The following is a 20,714-nucleotide window of genomic DNA, read 5'->3' as shown; positions in this document are numbered from 1 at the left end:
CTTCTTCGCGTTGCTCTAGACTATACTTGTGTTCAACTTGACTTATCTTGCTAATGATGGCGACGGGGAATAGTTTCAACCTTGAATCATAATAGAACAGATAATCATGAAATTTTCTCACTTAATAATACGAGACGAGCGGTAATCTAATCAAACAATCAAGAAAAATACCAGGATCAAGTATCTCCAGCTAGCCCGGAGGCGGGATCAGACAGGTATGTACCCTGCTCTCTTACTCGTAAAAACCAATGTTACCACCAGCGCAGACGCCTGTGTCTGAGAATGCAGTGCCCAACTATTTCGGCGCAGAACAAGCAGCCTTGGGCGTAGGGTTAACAGGAACCGGCATCTTCGGCGTCGGGAAATCCTCCTTCACAGGGGCAGCCTCAGCAGACTTAGTACAAGTCCCCTGGAACGCATCAGCGCCCTTCTGAATAGCCGCAGAGATCTTATCGCTCAGCCCCTTCGCAATATCCCCAAGCGCCTCAGGGACCTTAGCCACAATGGCGCCCGAAAGCTCCGTCGCGCCATCGTGCAACTTCTCCAGAGATCGGAGGGACGTACATCCCTTTCCGAGCTTCAGCACGTCAGACTTGATACCGATAAGGGACTGCACGGTGCTATCGGTGTCGTCGGCGAGTTTCTGCGTGGGAGAGACGAGACTGAGCGCGTCAAGCTGGTTCAGTGTGTCCTGGCCGTTTACGGTGGATGTTCCGTCGGTTATGGTGCTAGCGAGGGTGTCGGCTTGTTTGAGTATGGCGTCGGCGTTGAGGGGCTTTGCGCTGATTGCGTCGCTGAGGGAGTTCACTTGCGTGTCGATTTTCGTAAGGACGCCCTTGACTGTGGCGATGTCGCGCTCGGCATGCGCGTGGGTGTAAGATTCATTGCTGGGAATGGCGAGCGCCGTCGGGGCGAGGAGGGAGATGGTGGTAATTGCAGTGGTAAGCTTCATTTTGATTTGGATTATATGGTGAGGTGTATTCGAGGATCGTGAAGAGATGAGTGACTTTGCTGTAGCTGGTGAGATGATTGTCGCGGTGGTGTACATTCCTTAAATAGTTCGCCGCTCCCGGTTCACATGGCCCTCAGGAGTAGCGTTCATGTCTAAAGGTTGTCAGTAACCTGAACCTGAGACATAGATTCGTGTATGAGTAGTTCGAGATGCTATACAAGCTCGTTTCAGTGGGCCAATTTCTCGGACGGAGTATCCGTGCCCTACCAAGTTTGCCTCGGCACCCCGAGGGATCGACAAAGTCCATATCGAACCAGGCAAAGTCCCGACTAGAATGTGTTTGATGCCCGGAGTCTGAAACCTGGGGATCGGCCTGGGCCAAGTCGCCAGGAACACTCTGCAATTACAGCACCGTGAACGAGATATGGTTACACCGTCCTGCGGGATCCCCGTGGCAAAAATCACAGTTAGGTCAGATCTACTCGAGGATTTTGAGATGTCGCGGACATCGCGAGCCTAATGTTTTGGCTTTCTACAGGGAGGAAGGATCTCTAGCATTCCAGCCTGTTCGTCCAATTTTCCGGCCATCACGGGCATGGCCGAGGAAGGGTTGACCTAATAAATCAGGCACGCAGACCAAGGAGCCTAACTCATAGACAAAACAAGGCGATCGTCATAACCAGTACTCTAGTTTGTAGAACATCAGCTCTCTCTCACCCATTGAACAACCCTAGGCCCGACCCCATCCCCAGGCAACCCAATCGCTAAAACAGGACTAATATGATTATGCCTCATTAAAACCTCAAACCGAGGCAACCTCTCCCTCTTCGACACAAACGCCTTCAAAAATTCGAGATTTCCCCGCAAGCACTCCTCGAAATCCCTCTCCGCGACCACAACAAACATATCGACATCATCAACCACAGTCGAGTTCCCACCCTGAAACAAGCCGAGCGCCGAACGTGCCTGTATATCTTTCCAGTCCTTTGTGCCGTAATACATCTCCATATTCGCCCTTCTCCTCTCCTGCGTCAGGTCATACCACATGGCCGCGCTCCAGAGCAAAACGCCTTTTGGCAGCTGGCGCACTTGATTCAGGAACATTGCCATAGCCAAATGCGAGCCACCAGCACTATGACCAATCGCAAAGGTTTTGTCCTTGTCGCCTCCGTATTTTTTGACATGTGTATGGATCCAGTCTAACGCGGCTGAGATGTCCTCGGCGCCATCGGGGAACCGGGCCTCGGGGAGGAGACGGTACGTCCCGAGGACGCCAACCATGCCGTTAGCTGCTAAGTAATGGGCTTGGTTGACAGTTAGTCTTGTTTATGTTCTACTCATACCAAGGAGCCGGCCTACGCTGCGTACCTATGTTTGCGTGCATATGAGGTGTGATATCAGTGTCGCCGGCGACAAATGCACCGCCGTGGAAGAAGGTTACCACTGGAAGAAGAGGCGCTCCTTCTCCCGCGATACCGTCTGGCCAATATATCTGTTCAAGCACGGTCAGCCAGGCGCCAAGGGGCAAATGCCGATATCATGCATCAATTATGGTGCAACATACGTCTAAGCGGTGCCTTTCATCTTCCCCGTATTTTATGCCTTTCTCGACATTGATAGTCGGAATCGGGACTTCTGGGAGTGATGAGTGCTGGGCCTCGAAGAAGTTCTCACAGGCTGCGTTGATGGTTGTGTTCCAGTTGTTTCCGAACTGGAGGATGAAGCTTTGGATCTCCGGTGAGAGCGGCATCGCATTCAACAAGCCGGGGATGTCTTCTTACTGTGCTCTTTAAAGTCCTAGGTGTGGCTTTCAATGGTGACGATGTCTCGACAATATCCATTAGACAGGTATCGCAAAAACGAAGTGGACATCCCCCGCACTTGAGGTCGTACGAAGGTAGGTGCATGTCTGACTTACTTGGCACTTTGGCGGGGTATGCCTGCTCTAGCGGGTTGATAATAATGCTCCATATCAGGTACATTGAATCCCGTGACGACATACATAGATTTGGGGAGGTTATGAGGACAACAGTCCTCGTCATTCTTGCCCGTGATGTGGCAGTTTTGAGGCTGTTTATATAGGCACTGTGTTTCGAGCCTTCGCCACCAAGAGTTACGGGTCCAGGAATGAACCTTGGAGAGTGGGAGGTGATCCAAAAGACAAGCCAAGCTACCAAGTTACAGAAGAGGGCAACCATAAAAGGATTGAAGAACTAATGAGCTTTTACTGACTTTTTTACCCTATTCTTGAGCGGGAGAATTATGGGCGCTCTGATACATGCCTTTGTTTGATTGCTTAATCCTCTATTCCTGTCCTTGTCTATCCTCGTACCTCTCCACATTGAGATGGATTATGCTTTATTGATTTTTCACAATTGCCTCTGTTTTAGCTGTAATCCTGATCTAAGTTTCATCAAGCTGCTTGCAACGTCTTTTCATGTACGTTCAATTCAAATATATTCATGCCCGCGGCGGGTCACATATAGACGAAAGAATGAAATTTCCGTCGTCTTTTTTTTTTTATTTTTTTTTTCAACGAGGCCGACACGCACGAAGTTGGGATAAAGACAACAGCCAGAATCTCAAGTCGTCGTATTATCACCGAAGATCATTTACCCGCATCAAGGTTGTGCCCGGCGCATAGGCCAGACCTCCCCACAATGGCGTTCACAATGCCGTCTCGAGGGCACACTACCACCCCGAGACGGGGCAGGGGCACGGCTTGCACCAGTTGCCCACATAAAAGGCAGGATGTCGGGGATGCACAGGTTCATATTTACATCAAAAAGGTCGTGCAATCCACGTCTATATTTCCTACAGGACAACGCAACTGACGGAAGCGAGAATCAGAAACACTACTATTCAGGAACACGGAGACGGCTTACGATTTCATCCCACCTGCCGCCATGGCCTCGATCGCAACGCTCACAACAAGGGCGGTGCTATTTAAAAACACTTTCTTCCCTCCTCAAAAACTGTCCTACCGCACATTAGCAACCAGAGCCACGTCGTACACCCTCAACACGGGCGCCAGAATCCCCGCGCTCGGATTTGGCACGTTCCAGGACGCTGACTCGCAAGAAGAAACCGTTAGTCGAGCATTACAAAAGGGCATGCGCCTTATCGACACGGCAAGAGTCTACAACGTTGAAGAGCAAGTGGGCAGAGGTATCAAGAAGAGCGGCATCCCACGCGCGGACATTTTCCTCGGTACGAAGCTTTGGTGTAACGATTACCACCCCGAGGACGTGGAGCGCGCTGTGGATGATTCATTACGAGACCTGGATACGCCCTATGTTGACCTCTTGCTAATGCACTACCCATGCACCTTTAAGCGGGGCCCCGATCGGTTTCCGAGGAATGAGGAGGGGAGAATGATTTCCGGGGAGACGACATTCTTGGATACATGGAAGGCAATGGAGGAGGTAGTAAAGACCGGCAAGGTAAAAGCGATCGGGGTCTCGAATTTCTGCAAGAGTGAAATTCAGACGCTTATCAAGGGCTCGAATACAGTGAGTTGGTCATGAACTTCGCGGCTTGCAACCAAGAAAGAAATTAGCGAGGCTAATCGGCTTGTTATGTAGGTTCCTGCTGTTCACCAGATGGAAGTCCACCCGTACCTACAACAAAACGGGTTCAACGAGTGGTTAAAGGCCCAGGGGATCCACGTCATCCAGTTCAGCCCGCTAGGCAATATGAACGACTTCTACCGACAGACAGGGTGGTCCAAGGAGATCGCTCACATGATGCGGGTAATCGATCAGCCAATCCTCAAGAGCATCGGGAAGAAGTATGGCAAAAGCCCTGTCCAGGTAGTGCTTGCGTGGGGTATCAACAGCGGGCGTTCGGTGATTCCAAAAAGCGTGGTTGACTGGCAGATCGATGAGAACTTGGCTGCGGATTTCGAATTACAAGCTGAAGACATGGCGCGAATTGCGACTTTGGATGCGAGGGCTCGCTTTAATGACCCGAGTTTGGATTATGAATGGCGGCTGTATAGTGACCTGGAGGGTATCGAAGGGACTGTGCAAGGGAGGACGCATTAAACAGACTTGAGGGCCAAATGGGCTCTTTTCAGTCCGTAATCAGGCGTACCTTGTAGAAAGGTGTGACGATCATCTAGGTATTGGGCACCATCGTTCTTGACGCCATCCGGGAGATGAAATATAGGCTGAGCCGTGGATGACCTATTCCTGGCTAGGATAGTGGCTCCAAGTAAACTTGATGGGCCTTATGCGCCCTTCGATCAAGAAATATCCTGGCAAGGACCTTCAGTCCTGGCGTAATGTTGGAATGGAAGGAGTGGGGCGCCATGATCACTTGGAACGGAGAGCACAGGCTTATCCGACGCCGAAAATACAATGATGCATGCGAATGTTATAAGAGCATGAACGCATCTTCTACTACCTAGACCAGGCCTCATCAGCCACGTACGGACTGTGGGCCCCGCGCATTCCCTCGAGTCGGGGACCGGCCATGACGCCGAGAATAAGGGAGGTTGGAGAAGCTGCAGATCAGCGAGCTCGAGACGGTGCGAGAACCGGGACCATCCCACTTCCCTTGCCAATACCTCGTGGGAGCCATGTTTCTTTGGACTTGGAAAAGCTTCAGGTGCCTGTTCTTTTATATCTGTTATGCTAGTGCCGCGACACCAATACGTACCCCTGGGCCTGATCTGTTAGGTTACTATTTGCATTCATTCGCCTGCAATCGCGATACCCAGCCTCACAATGGCTCTACGCTCCGCCAACCTCCTCAAAGGCAAAACAGCCGCCATAACCGGCGGCACCACCGGAATCGGACGGGCGATTGTTCTCGCATACATCACGCAAGGCTGCAATGTCGCCGTCAACCATCTAGGCCTTGACAAGGATGAAGCCCATCGCCACAGCCTCCTCGAGGAAGTCAAGGCGATAGAGCGACAGGGTGTGCAGGCGGGCAAGATCATGGAGATAGCGGGCGACATTACCTCTCCCCAGACGAGCGTCGATCTCGTCAAGGAGGCTGTTTCACAATGGGGCAAGTTGGATATTTTCGTTGCTAATGCAGGCGTTTTTAAGCCGGCGAAGTTCCTCGAGTAAGTACAACTACTGGCGCTGCATGCATTCTCCATCCACGCGACCGACCGCTTTACTAAATCAGAACTTCAGCGATCTGATTCTACCTGCTGACGCTTATGTAGAATCAAACCGTCCTTGTTAGACCATAGCGTCGACGTCAATATCAAAGGAAGCTTCTATTCCTGCCAAGCCGCCGCGGCACAAATGGTAAAGCAAGGCCACGGTGGCTCCATCATTGGAATCTCCTCCGTCAGCGCCCTGTTAGGCGGCGGGTTTCAAACGCACTATACACCCACCAAGGCCGCTATCCTCTCTATGATACAGTCTATGGCGATTGCGCTAGGCAATGATCGGATCCGCTGCAATGCGCTCATGCCCGGAACTATTGGGACGTCGCTGGCCGATCACGACATGAAGGATCCTGTTAAGATGGCTGCTTTGAATGAGCGCATCCCGCTTGGGAGGATTGGAAGGCCGGAGGAGATGGGTGGTCCTGCGGTCTTTTTGGCGTGTGAGGAGATGAGTAGTTATGTGAATGGGATGGGTTTGTTGGCGGATGGGGGAATGTATAGTAAATTGCAATGATCCGAGAGGTCGCGGAATACTCTTCATTATGAACAGCATATATTCGGACGTGCTTTATTCCTGCAACAGTGACTAGGTATGTCCGTCACTGGAAACCGTCTATGACCCTATACAGGTGCCCATTGGGTTTCTCTGAGTTAGGCAATGCCGCCCCTGTAGGATCATGCGAATCGTCCCATTAGGAACGTAGCCCTCTTTTGCAAGAGCGATTGTACGAATATTTTCTCTTGTCAAGCCTTGACCTCTCGCTGTAGGGGGCCTTCCGGTGGCTCCAAAAACGGACCTCCCCGTCGCCATTGCCACCAATAATTCGGCAGCACAGAGAAGTGCAGCACCAGTTCTCTTATGCGAGCGGGCAGTGGTCATAACCTAGTCGGGCCATGGAATGGTCATCACGTAAGGCACCAATATTCCATGCCCCATAAACCAATAGTACGACCTATTCGGTCAGCGATTCATCTCAGCCAGTACTAGTACCTCAGGAGCCGTAGACTCACCCGACTTGTCAAGGCCCACCATCGCTTCATGTTTCAATATCCTGACACCCCATCAACCTCCTAATCGCATCCCTCCCATTCGGCCTCAGATCGCGCGACCCCATACCCGCCCAAATGCCCTTCGGCCTCGAAGGGCACTCGATTCTCGCCCACCCCTCCCCATCCCACTGCACCCAATAATCCCGTTCCTGGTCAAACAGATACAATTCCCTACTTCCCGGACGTAACTGAGCAAACATGGTTGCTCCCTCGCCGTCTTGAATCACAGTAACAGCGTAACAACTCTGGCTCCAGGCAACCTGGTAGTAGTTTAGCCGTAGAGGCGTGAAACGGTTTGGCGTTTTGGGAGTGACTTTCCCAGGGCTCTCGCGACGTTGTTTAGGGCTTCTGTGCCTATTTCTAGCTGTTCGTCTGTGAGTCGAACGAGACTGTCTTCGAGTGCTTGGGTTCGATACCCTGGGAATGTCCATTGAATCATGTCGTGGTTGATGGCGGTAGCGCATTTGCCCCATTCAATGTCGGCGCCGTCGGCGCGCCCGGAGAGGCAGACGTTTGTTTTGCTCTGAAGGTGCTCCATCTTGCTTTGGAAGTTTTGCGTTGTCTTAAGACAACGTTGTGAATGTTGAGCCATTATATGATGTCGTGGAATGTGAGTCATGTTAGATTCTGCTGGGGCTGAGCATCCGCTGAGCCAGGCGATGTTGTTTCTACCAGGAGATTTGGAGCGAAGACTCTGGCGAGTCGGTGCTTGAGTTTGCAAACTCACAGAACCTCGTCGATCCCCTAGTCCGTTCGCATGGGGACTGGCTCGAGGTAGCATAATAAGTGGTGGCGCACGCAGGGACCCGAGGAAGTGCGGCCACCATCTGTAAAGCCTGCACCGACGTGCAGAACATACACTGAGGGACGGCCTAGGCTGAACAGTTGTGCGAGTCGTGCAGGAAACTTGTACTCCGTACCATAGAACAATCTATTAGACGTTTCATACTGTGATACGGTATTAGACCACCATTTGTGTTCCATGAGCATGCTTCTTACAGCGTGCTGCCGTTTTCAACCTACGCGGGGGGCCTACGCAAGGATAGAGATGGGTAAAACACCGGTAAGAATATACGTGCCAATAAAAGCACAGTCGCCATGTCGAGAAGCGAAAAATTATAATTGCTCTCATTGGGCTCACTCTGCAAGGTCCCAGGCAATGGCATGCCGCTGTCAATCTTACTTTCAAGTCAGGACTGTGGAGACCGATATTAGACCTCCAACATCGTCTCTTCTCAGGCCTCTTCATCGGGCCCTGCAGTAGTGCCCAGAGATCCCTTGCTCATTTGAGAAGCTGCCCCTGAACTAAGAATTTGCTGATTCTAGAATATGGCAAGGGCATTGGGCGGGCTTCCCACACTGCCGGGCACATTGAGCGGACAGCTTGTAAGCAGGAACGAGTACCTCTTCTTCTCGGCACAAAGCTTCGACAGTCCTTCGAGATCCCATAGCTCGCCAATATTCATTCCGAACATTCCCAGAAAGTACTCGTGCAATACTGTACTCTGTTAACGCTGCATTCTAAACACCCGTTGGAAAAGAGAGGACCGGTTTCTAATCGAACACTTACCCAAACCCGCAATACCACCGTCCGTCCCATCCTCCTTCACAGGCGGCAAAGCCTCAAAAGCAATCGCGTCCCCAGCGACTGCCGCGAAATGGTGGTTCCAGAACCACTTTGCCGCCTTGACAGTTCCTTCCACGCCAACAGTGCGGTGCGTCGCCATCAACTCCGCCTGCTTCTCAGCCGTCTCGGCCTCCTCGAGGCCCTTCGTGAATCCACTGCGCACGATCAAGATATCGCCCTGTCGCAGCTCGACACCTTCCCACTCCGCCACAGCCTCAAGATCCTCAACCGAAATCCTATGCGCGTCAAAAGGCGAGTACTTCCGCTCATGTGCATCCGCAAACGCCTTATAATCAAGCAAAACCCCCCTTCCAACAAGCCCACCCCTCCCATGCCAATGATCCAGCGTCGGCAAGTTTCGATCCTTGTGGAACGGCGTATCAGCCTGAAGAAGCCCCTCCTTCGTCGGCTTGACACCATTATAACTCAACCCGGAATGCTGATGCGCGTAATGGACAAGACTATCCCACTGGCTCGAGCACTGCGTGTTAAACGCGACTTCATCATCGAACCCATGGATCTTCGCGGGCGCATCTTGGAACGAATTGATCGTGTGTTGGAGACCCTTCCGCTCGAACCCTGGTTGGTGGATTGCGTTCAGCGGCCAGTTCAGGGAGACGGATTGGCCGTCGCGCGCTTCTTTTAGGGCGCCCTGGACGATGGAGGGGGTTAGGAGGTTCAGACACCCGATGTGGTCTTTTTTGCCGTCCCGGTCGAAGATGCCCCAGGCGCAGCCTTGGGGCATATCTTTTACGGGTGGGATGTCGTCGAAGCTGGGGAGGTTGGTGTATTCGATTGACATGGTGGATGGTTTGAGTACTCGATAGGTACTTGGTATATTGTTGTACTCTGTAAGGCGAGGACCTTGCAAGAGGGAAAGGGTCCTTCTGGAGGGGCTACCTAAATACCTTCGACTCAACTCCTGGCCCATCACTTGTTGCTCGAAGCACAGCCGAGGGAGTTATCCACCGAGATACTCAGTTTGGTCAAGATGACCGCATCGCAGGGGACGTTTGGGTCCCCCGGTGGACCTAATGGGTGGAGCGACCCTTGGCCAATTCCCCGCGCTTGAGACCTAACATTGAGCACACTGCATTCGGGCGGGACAGGGACAGAACGTCTGTGACATCGTATATTAGCTCAAGTATGTCAAGCACAAAAGGATCGATAGGGTTTCTGAGTACGCCGTCCCGTTTGCACGGCAGCCGATGCAGGCCAGGGATTCTTGGAGGTTGTGGCGCCTCGTCCGCTCTGGTTAGGGCAACACACCCCACCAATGAACCCCGCATCCGACTCCGCATTACGTCGTCTATCACTTTGCGCCAATTTTGAGGATCATGGAAAGTGGTTCATCATGCTATGGTATGCTGGACTGAAAGCAAGAGGAAGGTCTGAGGTTATTTCTATGTCTCTAGATATTTTGAGCCCTCCCTACCTTCGTGCCACTAGCTTTGCCAAAGCATCAAACACCAAGGCCCCTCGCAACAATCTCATTACACCCAAAAACCCCAACACTTCGTCCCTCCCATGCCAAGCATCATTATACGCCGCACGGAGCGCCAACTTCCCCTTCGACGTATCAAGAAAAACACCCAGCCCAGTCCCTAACTCCTCGCCCGTAACGCAGGGATGATCAAGCTTGAACGCGCCATGCGAATGTCAAAGGATCTTATATAAAATACCCATGCTGGAGATCGAGACGGAGGGCATCTCGTTCCGCGGTGGAACCGGGGTGTCCCGGGCCGGGGGTAGGGGTTTGTAGATATTGCCCAGTATGAAGGGACGGAATTGATGTGTTCTTTGTTTTATCGGATTTAGGGGTAGTCGTCCGGATCTGTATGGCGATCGTCATGTATTCGTCCTGGTCTGTCGTGGCCGTCTTTTTATCGTCGCATGCGGCGACCGGGACCGTAAGGTCAACTGCTAGGCCATTCCCCGAGACAGAGTGATAAACGGAGACCGGGCGCGCTGAAGTCCCATACGGCTCCTCGCAATTATCTCTTCCGTTGATGAGGAAATAATGTAGCGAACCGTCCGCTCCGACTCGCGGCATGGTATACGTGCATAATACTCAGCCCAGCACTGCGACATTTCTTTAGCAAAGAGTCCGTGCGATCTGGTGTGAGAGTAACTGCGACACGCCGATGTCTACCTGGCAAGATGCTTGTTTCCCGTGTTGAATGGCGGACTCGCGATCTCAACGTCTTTCCTGAGCGCCTCGTTATAAGCTACAGTCTCTCGGAAGTGCTCATCCTCTTCTGGCCTCGGGGCTGCCGGGATAGATGCTGCGACGCGCAGGGGCGGACTCAAATTGGCCCATTCGTCGCCGAAGTGTGGTAAACGGTAGTCCTAGCCCTTATCGTATGCCCATGCGGCATGGCCGAATAGGTTGTTGAAGAGGATCAATGTCCCCATCCCACCGATGATGTCGTGGTGCGATCGAAGCACAAGGTCAGCGTGATAGGTTCGCCCGTTTGGATTGGTAGACGGCACAGCGGGGGTCAGAATTGCACTAGTCAAGTCCTGTACCTTGGAATGAGACGATGCGAAATATCTCAGCCAACCACCTATCTTGATCGGCTATGCTGGAGAAGGTTTTGTAGACCTTTATGTACTTTCCTTGCGCGTCATTGTATTCGACTCTGGATCCCAGAGTAGGATGCTCATACCCGGCACTGGAACCATGCGTTCCTCAGTGCTGCCTCAATACTCCATTCTGTATCCTCCGGCAAGACATCGAGAGGAAGAGAGACAGAAAATGAGATAAAGCCCGTCATAGCCAAGAACACTCTTCCTGTTCCCTCCCACGCTTTTGACCAGTGCAGTGTAGAATTCCTCAGCCTCATCGATGTCACTCTCCCAGCGAGCCGGCCCAGTAACCTTCCAACTAAACCGGACCTTTGCAGATGCCGCCAGTGTAAAGATGAATTTCGGTATTTGAGCTTTAAGTCTGAATAAAACCGAGTAAGATGAAGTTCAAAACTCAAAGCTCGCGTCGATCGCAGTTGGTAGCCACTGGGCAGACCTCGCCTTCAAGGATGCCGTTTGACGTCCAGAAAGGCGTTGCGGCCCGATACTCCAGTATAGCAATATCAATCGAGAAAGCTCATCCCCGCACCTGGGCAGATATTCCTACCTTCGATCCTGCAGGTCTGGCGGGGTCTCGCGGGCGAGTTGCGCCAACTGCCTTATCTAGTAGTATAAGCCGCCACCCGCACGACACAATATCCGCAGGCGTTCTTCCGGTCGGAGTTCACAGGAACGGCTTCATATTATTCTGACCAATTCGTCACAGAAATCTCGTATACTTGGAGAATCCAGTTCTCTGGCCTTCATTATGGTTTTCGTAGGCGGGTTGCAGACCGGAGTTCCCGTTCGGGTGCGTTTGCCAATTTAGGTACCAGATATATATGCGCTTCACCAAACGGGATCTCAGTCTTTCTCAGATACCGAGGTATTACTACTGAAGGCCGCATGTCCTCTAAGATTCCGAGGACAAAACTCAATATATCTACCGAACCGTCAATCTTCAGTTTACAAAAAAAGTGAATGCTTGGACTAAAATCATTCTTACTTGATCAAAGGATAACAGATAGAAAAATGCTTCATGTCTATGAAAGGAAGTTTATCAACACCAAGAGACCCAGCGCCGTTCGCCAAATCAGCTATATACATGTAAAAAAAAAAACATTAAGACATTATAGTACAAGTATTAAATAAGAAAGTGTTCGAATGAGGGAATGTGACAGCCGCAACCACAACCAAGACCAAAATCAAGGCTTCGAAAGCTGCTCCTTCCTGAAGAAAAGCAAGAACCCCGCACAAACAAGCAACTGGCAAAACAGGGCAACCCAGAACCACGCATTAGAAATCGACGCCACGCCCTGCGTGACATCAGGCGAGATGGGCCCAGGGCCAAGATTATTCGGCGCAAAGGCGCGTGCGCAAATCGTCGCAATGGATCCGATAATTTGCGAGACGATAAGCGTGAAGCACATGTGCATTCGGGTGAGTGTTTGGAGGAGAATGATTCCGAAGCCCAGGCCCTGAATTGAGTCTAGCACGCCGAGCCAGAGCCATAGGGACCGGGAGACGAGTGCGCCACCTGTATACCCGCCTGCGACCCAGGGGAGGAAGTAACCTATCCCCGAAACGCCCCACCAGATTTGGATGAATCTTGGTGCGCCGAGACCGCATGCGAAGACGGGGAGGAACCAGGAGTGTTGCTTTGAGAACTGGCTAACGAGGTAGAGGAAGAAACACCAGAGGACGCCGAAGAAGGCAACGCAGAGGATGACGATCTGCCATTTGGCCGCATGTGCGGATGTCCACAGGAAACTCCAGTTGCGGCCGTAGGGGGCAGACAAGAAGAAGTTTTGCAGGATGACGGCGACGAAGTTCCACAGGACGATTTTACGGCGGAAGAGGGAGCGGTAGAAGGAGGGGACTTTGCCGGGTGTTTGGCGGTAGTAGTTTGGTAGGCCGAAGATCAGGAGCAGGCCGATGGCCCAGAGGAACACGGCGATCGGGTAGCAGATGGCTGTCATTTTCCACGTGTTGGAGATTTGGTTGTCCGCTGTTAGGAGGCCTTCGCTTGACGCTTGGGCCAGGGTTGAGCCCCAGTACCAGAGGGCGATCACGTAGACCTGCTGGATGCCTTGGATGACACAGGCGCGGAAGATCCATTTCTTGACGGGGGCACCACCTTCGTCGCCGAAGTTCAATGCGAAGAAGATGGATCCGCTGGAGGACGCGGCGGCGTAGAAGCCGCTGCCGACGTTTTGGATCCAGCCGCGGGTGAAGGAGTCGGATTCCCAGTGGGCAGAGCCGACAAGGAGGAAGGCAATGCCATACAGGAACCAGGGGGTTGAAAGACAGACGACTGACTTGAAATAGCGGAAGACAAGCCACCAGCAGGCAGAGGTAATGGCGTAGGTCGTCGCAATGCCGTACAGTTTCTCGGCAGTCTGACCAACCTCGCCGGTAAGAAGGGTAATCTGGTACGAGTTGGCAGCGATAATCTGACCGAGAGCCAAGAAGATAGTGTACACAGGCCAGTCACCAATCTTGATCTGCATCCACTTCTTCAAACCAGTCGGGGGCACGTAGTCCTTACCCAGGAGGAACTCGTCGTCCTCGTCGTCGTCGTTTAAATCCTGGTTGCTGTGTCGAGATGCCGCATCATTGATATACAGCGACTCGTCGGGAGAGTGGTTGTGCTTGTCGCGGAAGACAGACGGGGTGAGCTGCTTGGTGCGACCGAGCCTGGCGTCGCGGAACTTGTCGAACCATTGCCTTTCAGACTTGATGAGGAACTCTTCAATACACAGCTGCGACTCCGAGTTCGACCCATTCAACTTCTCCAGCTGCTGTTCGAAGTGGTTGTAGTATTCGTTGTTGCTGTCCGTGAAGAAGGGGTCGACCTTCTGCAGCTTGAAGTCCTTTTTCCCGGCAACGACAGAGTCGAGAGACAATACCGAGGCGCTACTCAATCGGTTGGCATCATTGGCAAAAGGCTTTGGCGGGGGGAGCAGAGTGTGGTCGGCGGTGGCGGGTGTGCCAGGGCTCGTCGGGGGCAAGGGCGACATGGGAGGCTGCAATGAATCTTGACTGTTGCGGCGAGAGTACGACAGAACACGGGCGCCAGATTGGCGAGCTGCTTGCGCTTGTCTACTTTGTTCAATCTGGGCCGGAGTGAGAGTGTACTCATCATCGCCATAGTAACTGAGGATCGACTCGCTGTCGCTGCCGTCCTCGCCGTCCGAGTGCGACGAGTGGTGTTCGTCACCCTCAGGGATATTCTCGCCAGCCTTCCTCACGCGGCTGCGACCACGACGAGACTGGTGACCAGGGCCAGAACGGACACCGAGAGAAAGAGAACGCTGTAATCCGCCTTGCTTCCCAGACCCGTTGGTGTTCTGCTCTGCGGAGATGACGTTCTTGTTCGGTGCATCAAAGTCGCTGAGGCGGTTGAGGTTCGAGTAACTGCTGTCCCGAGAGCTTGCATGAGGTGGTGGGATGAGATGTATGCCAGGAGACATCAAGGGGCTGGTCGGGCGAGCAGAAGGCGTGAGCATTCCACTGGGCGTGGTAGCACCAGAGGGGGTCATCGGAGTCATCGGCCTTCCATGGCCCTTGGCAACTTCCTTCTCGTGCACCTGGATGGCAGTCGACTGAAGGATCTCAAGATCTTCCACCCACTGTGCGACAGGGAACCGCTGCTTAGCAGATCTAGCGCGCATCATAGCACGAGTGGCTGTCTTGGAGCTGAGCGCCGCATCAATGGCAAGCTTGAACTGCTGAAGAAGATGAGATGTTGAGACCGACTCGACGGTATACCACCAACCAGGCATTTGACCTAATCCACCAACTCTGGCACCGATACCAAGCGCACCCTTTCGACCAAACTCGACGGCGACCAAACCGAAGGGCTCATCACGGGACGGGATAAGGGCAAACTCAGCACCAGAGAAAATATAAGGAGGCAGCGCGGTGAACTCAGGACGAGAAAAGACCCGGCCAGGGTAAACCTTCATCATGCGATCCAGCTTCAACGCCGCAAAGCGACCGTAGAGATCGATAACCGGACCAACGCAAATAAGCTGGACGTTGGGACGTGCCTCGAGGACAGCAGGCATGACATCGGCAATAAGATCGACACCCTTCTGCATGGACCAACGGCCGACGAAAACAAGGAGATCCGCATCAGGGTTCTGCTCGAGCCCAGCCCACTCCTGCGCTTGCCTCTTGAGTTCAGCGCGGTTTCCTTCGAACTCGGGATCAACCTTGATATCTTCGTCCGTCGGGCGTTCACCCTTCGTCCACTCGCCTACATCCGAGGGATCAGGGTTAGGCAAGTTTCCGACCTTCCGCAGGCCCCAGAAGATAGGGTACCGGGCGTACGAACGCTTCCCGTATTTCTTGGACACACCGACTGCGCCGAATCCCTGCTGGTGAACGCGGAGGTAGCTGGCGCCCGAGTGGAGGAGGTTAAACACCTCGCCGAACTGGACGTACGAGCGGACGGTTTCGATATCGAGGTTAAAAACGGAGCAGACTTCCTCTTTTTCCTTTTGCGTGCGCATCGGCCAGAGACCTTGGAATTCGGCATTGTGCAGCGATAGACAGGCGGGGATGGTCTCGGGGAGGAGATACAAGGGTGCCAGGGAGCCGTGGTAGTCGTTGATGTGGTAGATGTCTGGTCGGAAGCGCTTGATCGCTGCTGCGATACACTGGTTCCAGGCGGAGTAGTAGACTGCACTATCGAGATCGTCCATGCGGGCTGGGTACGGCTCGGATTTGGATTGCTGGCGGAAGACGGGTGCGTCGAGGAGGACGTAGGTGATGTTGTTGAGGACGTGGGTCTGCACTTGGATCTGGTATAAATTGCCTAGGATGACCACGGTCATGGGCTCTGCGGGTGTATCGACGGGGTACTCAACGCCTCCGACGCAGGGCACGACCCAGATGAGGTCCTGGTGGCCTAGAGTCTTACCCATCAACTGGGCCATGACACCCAATCCACCGATTTTAATCTTGATGGCCCAGTCTTCAATATCGTACTCCATTGTCGCGATCAGAACCGAGCGGCGCTTTCCAGTCCCGGCGGCCGCCAGGGCAGTCGTGCTCTGCATGAATCCAGACTTCCCAGCGAGACGGGCGAGAGGATTTCCGGATCCGGCTTTGCCTTCACGAACTTGCTTGAGCTTGCGACGGAGGACAAGCGGGATCATTCCCTGCGTCTCGCTGACGCCGACCTGGTTGAATTTGACCTGGTAGAACGACTTCATGAAGATGTAGACGCAGGCCGCACCAGTCAAAACAGGCACAATCCAGAAGAGAACGAACATCGCAATCTGGCTCTTCTGATTCCCCACGGGAATAAGCTGGTACCCCATCGTCGCATCATTGATATAGAACTTCCACGCGATATACGGCGCCGGCGGATGATCACTGATATTAACCAGTGTAGCAGAAAGCGAAGACGGCGGCATCCGGTCAAGAACATTATCGCCATCCATATCACCAAGCACATAACTCTGGTCCGGCTGCCCATCAGGATTCATGCCCCAGACGTTAATCTGCCCGACTGCCGGCCACTCCGCGGTGAAGTGATACTTCCAGTACCCGTCCTCCGTATCCAGGTTAACGTCGTTCTTCAATCCATTGTCGAACCCATACTGGTTATAAGGGCCATTCCAGAAGAGGTGAGGGAAGCGACGCGACACTTTATGGTCCCATCCGAGATCGCCTTCCTGGACGTAGTCGCTGCTGCCGGTCAGACCGCTCCAGTACTCGACGCGGACGTGGTGGCCGTCCCATTCCTGGCTCTTGGTACCGGTCCATTCGAGCTCCGTGATAGTGTCGTTGCCTCCGGTGTATGTCAGCCATTTGGAGAACGAGGAGCCCCAGTTGGTTGAGTATCGCCATTTATCGGCGCCGGCGGCGTGGTGTTGGATGAAAAGTGTCCCGTTCTCGGACTCGTGCAGCAAACTGCTCGAGTAGTTTGCCGAGTGGAAGACCATAGGGTTATCGACTTGTCCGATGCGGAAGAGGAAGTGGTCGACTGCGTTGGTGTAGTCGTCTTTATCCTCGTTCGTGGCGTTCTTGACAGTCATTTTGTGGATACCGTTGTACACGCCCGTCAGCTCAGCAGACCATTCCCATCTCCCGGGGATGTGGCCGGTATAGTTCCTTGCCAGGTAGTCGAACGTCGGGTCGATAGCCTTGCAATCGACTGTGCCGTTGTTGATCGAGGGGGTCTTCTTGGCCTCGGTCGACGATTCGAAAGAAATGGAGTTAGTCACGGAGTCGCAGTCCATGTTCTCAGAGAACTGCAGCACAACGCGAACTGTTTCCGACGCATCTGGCGCAACGGTCGAGCGAAGCGGCGAGTCATGCTTAGCACCGGCATCGTCGCCAGGCTGGAACTTGGTGATCATCGGCTTGGGACCCTTGAACTTCGCAGCGGGAACATAGGCACGGAACTCGTATCGGTCCAGGGTCATATTCGGCAAGCAGCCGTTATACTCACTCGAGCCGTTATAGCCCAGCTTCACGGGCCCAGTTTCCAGCTTGTGCTCGTCGTACGGGTAAAACAAGTTCTTGACGCGGGTGCCGGATGGGAACGGAGCAATGAGAGCGGTATCATTGTCAGAGCAGTCGAACTTGTACTCGATAGTCCGGTTCACATTCTGATACACCAGCCAAACCATCCCGTTGTCGTCGTCGGATCCAAGGTCCTGCACGGCAGGGTTCCTGTCGCGTCCAATAGACCACATCCCTGTCTCGGTCTCGGTGCCGTTTGAACCAGGGTAGTAAACGTAATCGGTCTGGTTAGAGAGCGTGTAAAGCAGGTATCCGTCATTCAGCATCGGGTAGTGCTCGCGCATCTCGAACATCCGCTTGTAGATGTTTCGTACTGGGTGCGCGGGGTCACGGTGGTCGTAGGTGACTGTGTCGTCGTAGCATCCCGTGCTGGCGTTTTGAATAGGCCACTTGTAGTACTGCGAGGACTTGAGAGAGAAACACCCGTGGGTTTTCCAGGCGGTGGCAGGCGACATTGCCTGGCGTCCATAGATGTAGTTCGAGGCCGATGCGTCGAGAACATAAAAGGCTTGTTCCTCGCCCCAGAGCATCAGAGGAATACCGGGGAGCATAAGCGTCGTGATGAAAGAACCCAGCAACTGTCGCTCAACACCCCACTGGATAGCGGGCCAACGGAAGACATCCTGGTTGGTGACGCCGTACATATGTCTGGGGTCAAACTTGCCGGTGTTGGCGTTGATCAGGTCGTTTGTGCTAGTCATGTTCCGCCACGCAATAACGAAATCGACAGGGACATCAAAACCAGCCGCAAGCTGCCCGTCCATGCCCAGGAAACGGGTAAGAGCACGGTAGGTAGAGTAATGGAACGCACCAGCATCAATCGCTTCATGGCCGGCCTCGCGGAGGAAATTCTGCGGGTCGGATTCGTTCGTCAACTTCATGGCGTCCATGGGGTCCGGGATATACTGGTTCGGCTGACGGCCACGGCCAAGGTAAATCGAACCAAACTGATTACCACCGGTGATTTCGCCCGAGATGAAGAAGTTCTTCTTGCCGACCTTGCGTGCGCACTCTCGGTATGCCATGGACATCTCCGCCAGCGCGTCAACAGTCGACTGCGTCGCTTTATCGTATCGAAAGCCGTCAATGTCGAACATGGTGATCATCATGCACGAATGGCGAATCAAACGCTCGCGCACACTCGGATGCCACTCCCTCAAACGATCCTGGACGGACGCGAACTTGGCCAGCTGACGCTTCCAGTCGGGCCAGACACCGAAGGCCTCGATGTCACCGTACTGATCGAAGTCACTGTCGTAGCATCCAACTAGGCCGGCGGTAAGAGACTGGTTGACGGGGTATCCATCTTCGTACCAGAAGCGGGGATAGTCGCAGGTGGCATTGTAGTCGTTCCCGATGTCGAAGTCTATGTAGTGACGGTCTGACTTCCAAAGTGCTTTGTGTTCTTTTACGGAGAAGGGCGTTGTTTCGTTGAGGTGGCCTTCGAAACCGATGAGATCGCCCATGCTATTGAATGCCAACGTCAGTCGCATTCTAGTTGGTTCTTGGATGAAGGGAGACAACTCACGTAGCAATTGTATTGTCGAAAATCACGTACATTCCACGCTCGTGGATCTTGGTTATCGCATCGCGCCACTCCTGGATGCGCCCAAAATGTTGGTCCAGAAGCGTAGTGTCGAGCGCCGAATACCCATCAGATCCCCACGGCTGGTTCATAAGGATCGTACCTGCAAGGTAAATACCCTGCTCACCGTCAGCAACCCATCAGCAATCCACACTCCCATCATCAAGGCGTACCTTAATACCCATCCCCTGCAAATAATCCAACGTATCGACCAACCCCTTAACATCACCACCATGCCGCATCTGATTAGAATTAAGATCATGCTCAAACTGAGTGCCGTTAATATTATCGTTCTCCGGATCCCCATTTACAAAGCGATCCATGAACAGCGTGTAGAACGGGAACCGCCAGTTGTCGGGGGACGGGAAGTACTCTCCCTCATGGTCCTGCCATTCTCCCCAGTAGTCGGCGGGGTTTGTCGCCGTTTTGTTCTGGTTCGTGTTGTAGTCCGCGAGGGAGGCATCGTACGGCCAGCATGTTGCTGAGGTTGCTAGCAATGCGACGAGACCGCTTGTGAGTTTCCACATCCTGGCGGATGGGCGGGTCTTTGGGAGTTATTAGAAAGGTCAGCAAGGATCTAGTACTCGGCGAGCACCGTTATCGCCTGCTGGGCGGGGATGTGAGCTGTCTAAGATCACTCATGGAACGGCGCAATCGTGGGTAGAGTCTTGTTGAACGAGTTGCTGGAGGTTACAGTCAACAGCTATCTGTCGATAAAAAGGTCGAAGGTAGGAATTCGAAGTGGAGAGAAAGCCGGAATGGGGGAGAGGAACCGGGATTCTCTTGACCCTGGGCAAGAGCTGAACCGGGGTTTGGGAGTCGACGCAGTAGTTGGAAGAGATAACGAAAGCCTGGCCTGGGAACTCAGATGACAAGCAGAAGGCGATAAAAGATTCAAAGTACCAAACCAAACTTCTGGGCTGGAAAGTGAACAAGGGTAGAATATGAAGGGCGCAGGCAGATTGAAGCAACACGAGCTCGTGGAGCAAATGAAACGCAGAGTAGAGCCAATTGCTAATAATAACACCTCGTCTATACAAATCCACATCGAGGCTAAGTTTGCTCTCCAGCGCACCGGCACTAAACTAAGGGCTAACGCTGACTACCTTCCTCCCGGATCGCTGGTGCCAGGCGAATAATTCTGATAACAGTGGCCACCACTGGCCACCGACACTCGGTACCGATTGCGCCGATAAGGCCAAAGGCTGCAATCTCTGCTCACTGCTGCTGAGTTCTCGCTCGGACTTCTGCGACTTACAGG

At 53.2% G+C, this 20,714-nt stretch overlaps 7 protein-coding genes across 7 annotated transcripts; 2 read left to right on the top strand and 5 right to left on the bottom strand.

The window, feature by feature from the left end:
- Positions 1-295: 295 nt before the first annotated feature.
- BDV17DRAFT_295722 (cell wall mannoprotein 1 family protein) lies at positions 296-952 on the bottom strand (the record flags this gene model as incomplete). The annotated part of the gene is made up of 1 exon (XM_073763127.1): positions 296-952. One exon carries the CDS (start codon positions 950-952, stop codon positions 296-298), a length of 657 nt encoding a protein of 218 aa, XP_073610928.1.
- A 696-nt stretch (positions 953-1,648) lies between these two features.
- Positions 1,649-2,801, bottom strand: BDV17DRAFT_221939 (alpha/beta hydrolase). Its single transcript, XM_073755624.1, has 3 exons — positions 2,517-2,801; positions 2,321-2,444; positions 1,649-2,256 (listed from the first exon to the last, which is right to left on the bottom strand). The coding sequence occupies exons 1-3, from the start codon at positions 2,700-2,702 to the stop codon at positions 1,655-1,657; spliced, it is 912 nt and encodes a 303-aa protein (XP_073610927.1). The 5' UTR covers positions 2,703-2,801; the 3' UTR covers positions 1,649-1,654.
- A 1,057-nt stretch (positions 2,802-3,858) lies between these two features.
- BDV17DRAFT_301287 (aldo/keto reductase) lies at positions 3,859-5,020 on the top strand (the record flags this gene model as incomplete). Its single annotated transcript, XM_073764220.1, has 2 exons — positions 3,859-4,464; positions 4,537-5,020. 2 exons carry the CDS (start codon positions 3,859-3,861, stop codon positions 4,996-4,998), a joined length of 1,068 nt encoding a protein of 355 aa, XP_073610926.1. The 3' UTR covers positions 4,999-5,020.
- A 331-nt stretch (positions 5,021-5,351) lies between these two features.
- On the top strand, positions 5,352-6,600 carry BDV17DRAFT_275411 (SDR family NAD(P)-dependent oxidoreductase; the record flags this gene model as incomplete). The annotated part of the gene is made up of 2 exons (XM_073759209.1): positions 5,352-6,029; positions 6,135-6,600. The coding sequence occupies exons 1-2, from the start codon at positions 5,683-5,685 to the stop codon at positions 6,595-6,597; spliced, it is 810 nt and encodes a 269-aa protein (XP_073610925.1). The 5' UTR covers positions 5,352-5,682.
- Positions 6,601-8,455: 1,855 nt separating this feature from the next.
- Positions 8,456-9,562, bottom strand: BDV17DRAFT_295717 (uncharacterized protein; the record flags this gene model as incomplete). Its single annotated transcript, XM_073763126.1, has 2 exons — positions 8,456-8,631; positions 8,704-9,562. The coding sequence occupies 2 exons, from the start codon at positions 9,560-9,562 to the stop codon at positions 8,456-8,458; spliced, it is 1,035 nt and encodes a 344-aa protein (XP_073610924.1).
- A 2,832-nt stretch (positions 9,563-12,394) lies between these two features.
- Positions 12,395-20,068, bottom strand: ags1 (alpha-1,3-glucan synthase Ags1). Its single transcript, XM_073755623.1, has 3 exons — positions 19,627-20,068; positions 19,397-19,572; positions 12,395-19,335 (listed from the first exon to the last, which is right to left on the bottom strand). Exons 1-3 carry the CDS (start codon positions 19,978-19,980, stop codon positions 12,534-12,536), a joined length of 7,332 nt encoding a protein of 2,443 aa, XP_073610923.1. The 5' UTR covers positions 19,981-20,068; the 3' UTR covers positions 12,395-12,533.
- Positions 20,069-20,617, bottom strand: BDV17DRAFT_221915 (uncharacterized protein). Its single transcript, XM_073755622.1, has one exon. It carries the CDS (start codon positions 20,499-20,501, stop codon positions 20,157-20,159), a length of 345 nt encoding a protein of 114 aa, XP_073610922.1. The 5' UTR covers positions 20,502-20,617; the 3' UTR covers positions 20,069-20,156.
- Between the last annotated feature and the right edge of the window lie 97 nt (positions 20,618-20,714).

This window comes from Aspergillus undulatus (genome assembly GCF_047715775.1).
Source record: "Aspergillus undulatus strain CBS 261.88 unplaced genomic scaffold BDV17scaffold_74, whole genome shotgun sequence".
In the NCBI taxonomy this organism is placed as follows: Eukaryota; Fungi; Ascomycota; class Eurotiomycetes; order Eurotiales; family Aspergillaceae; genus Aspergillus; species Aspergillus undulatus.
The sequence above is the reverse complement of the archived record's forward strand: the minus strand, read 5'-3'. Positions and strand labels throughout refer to the sequence as shown.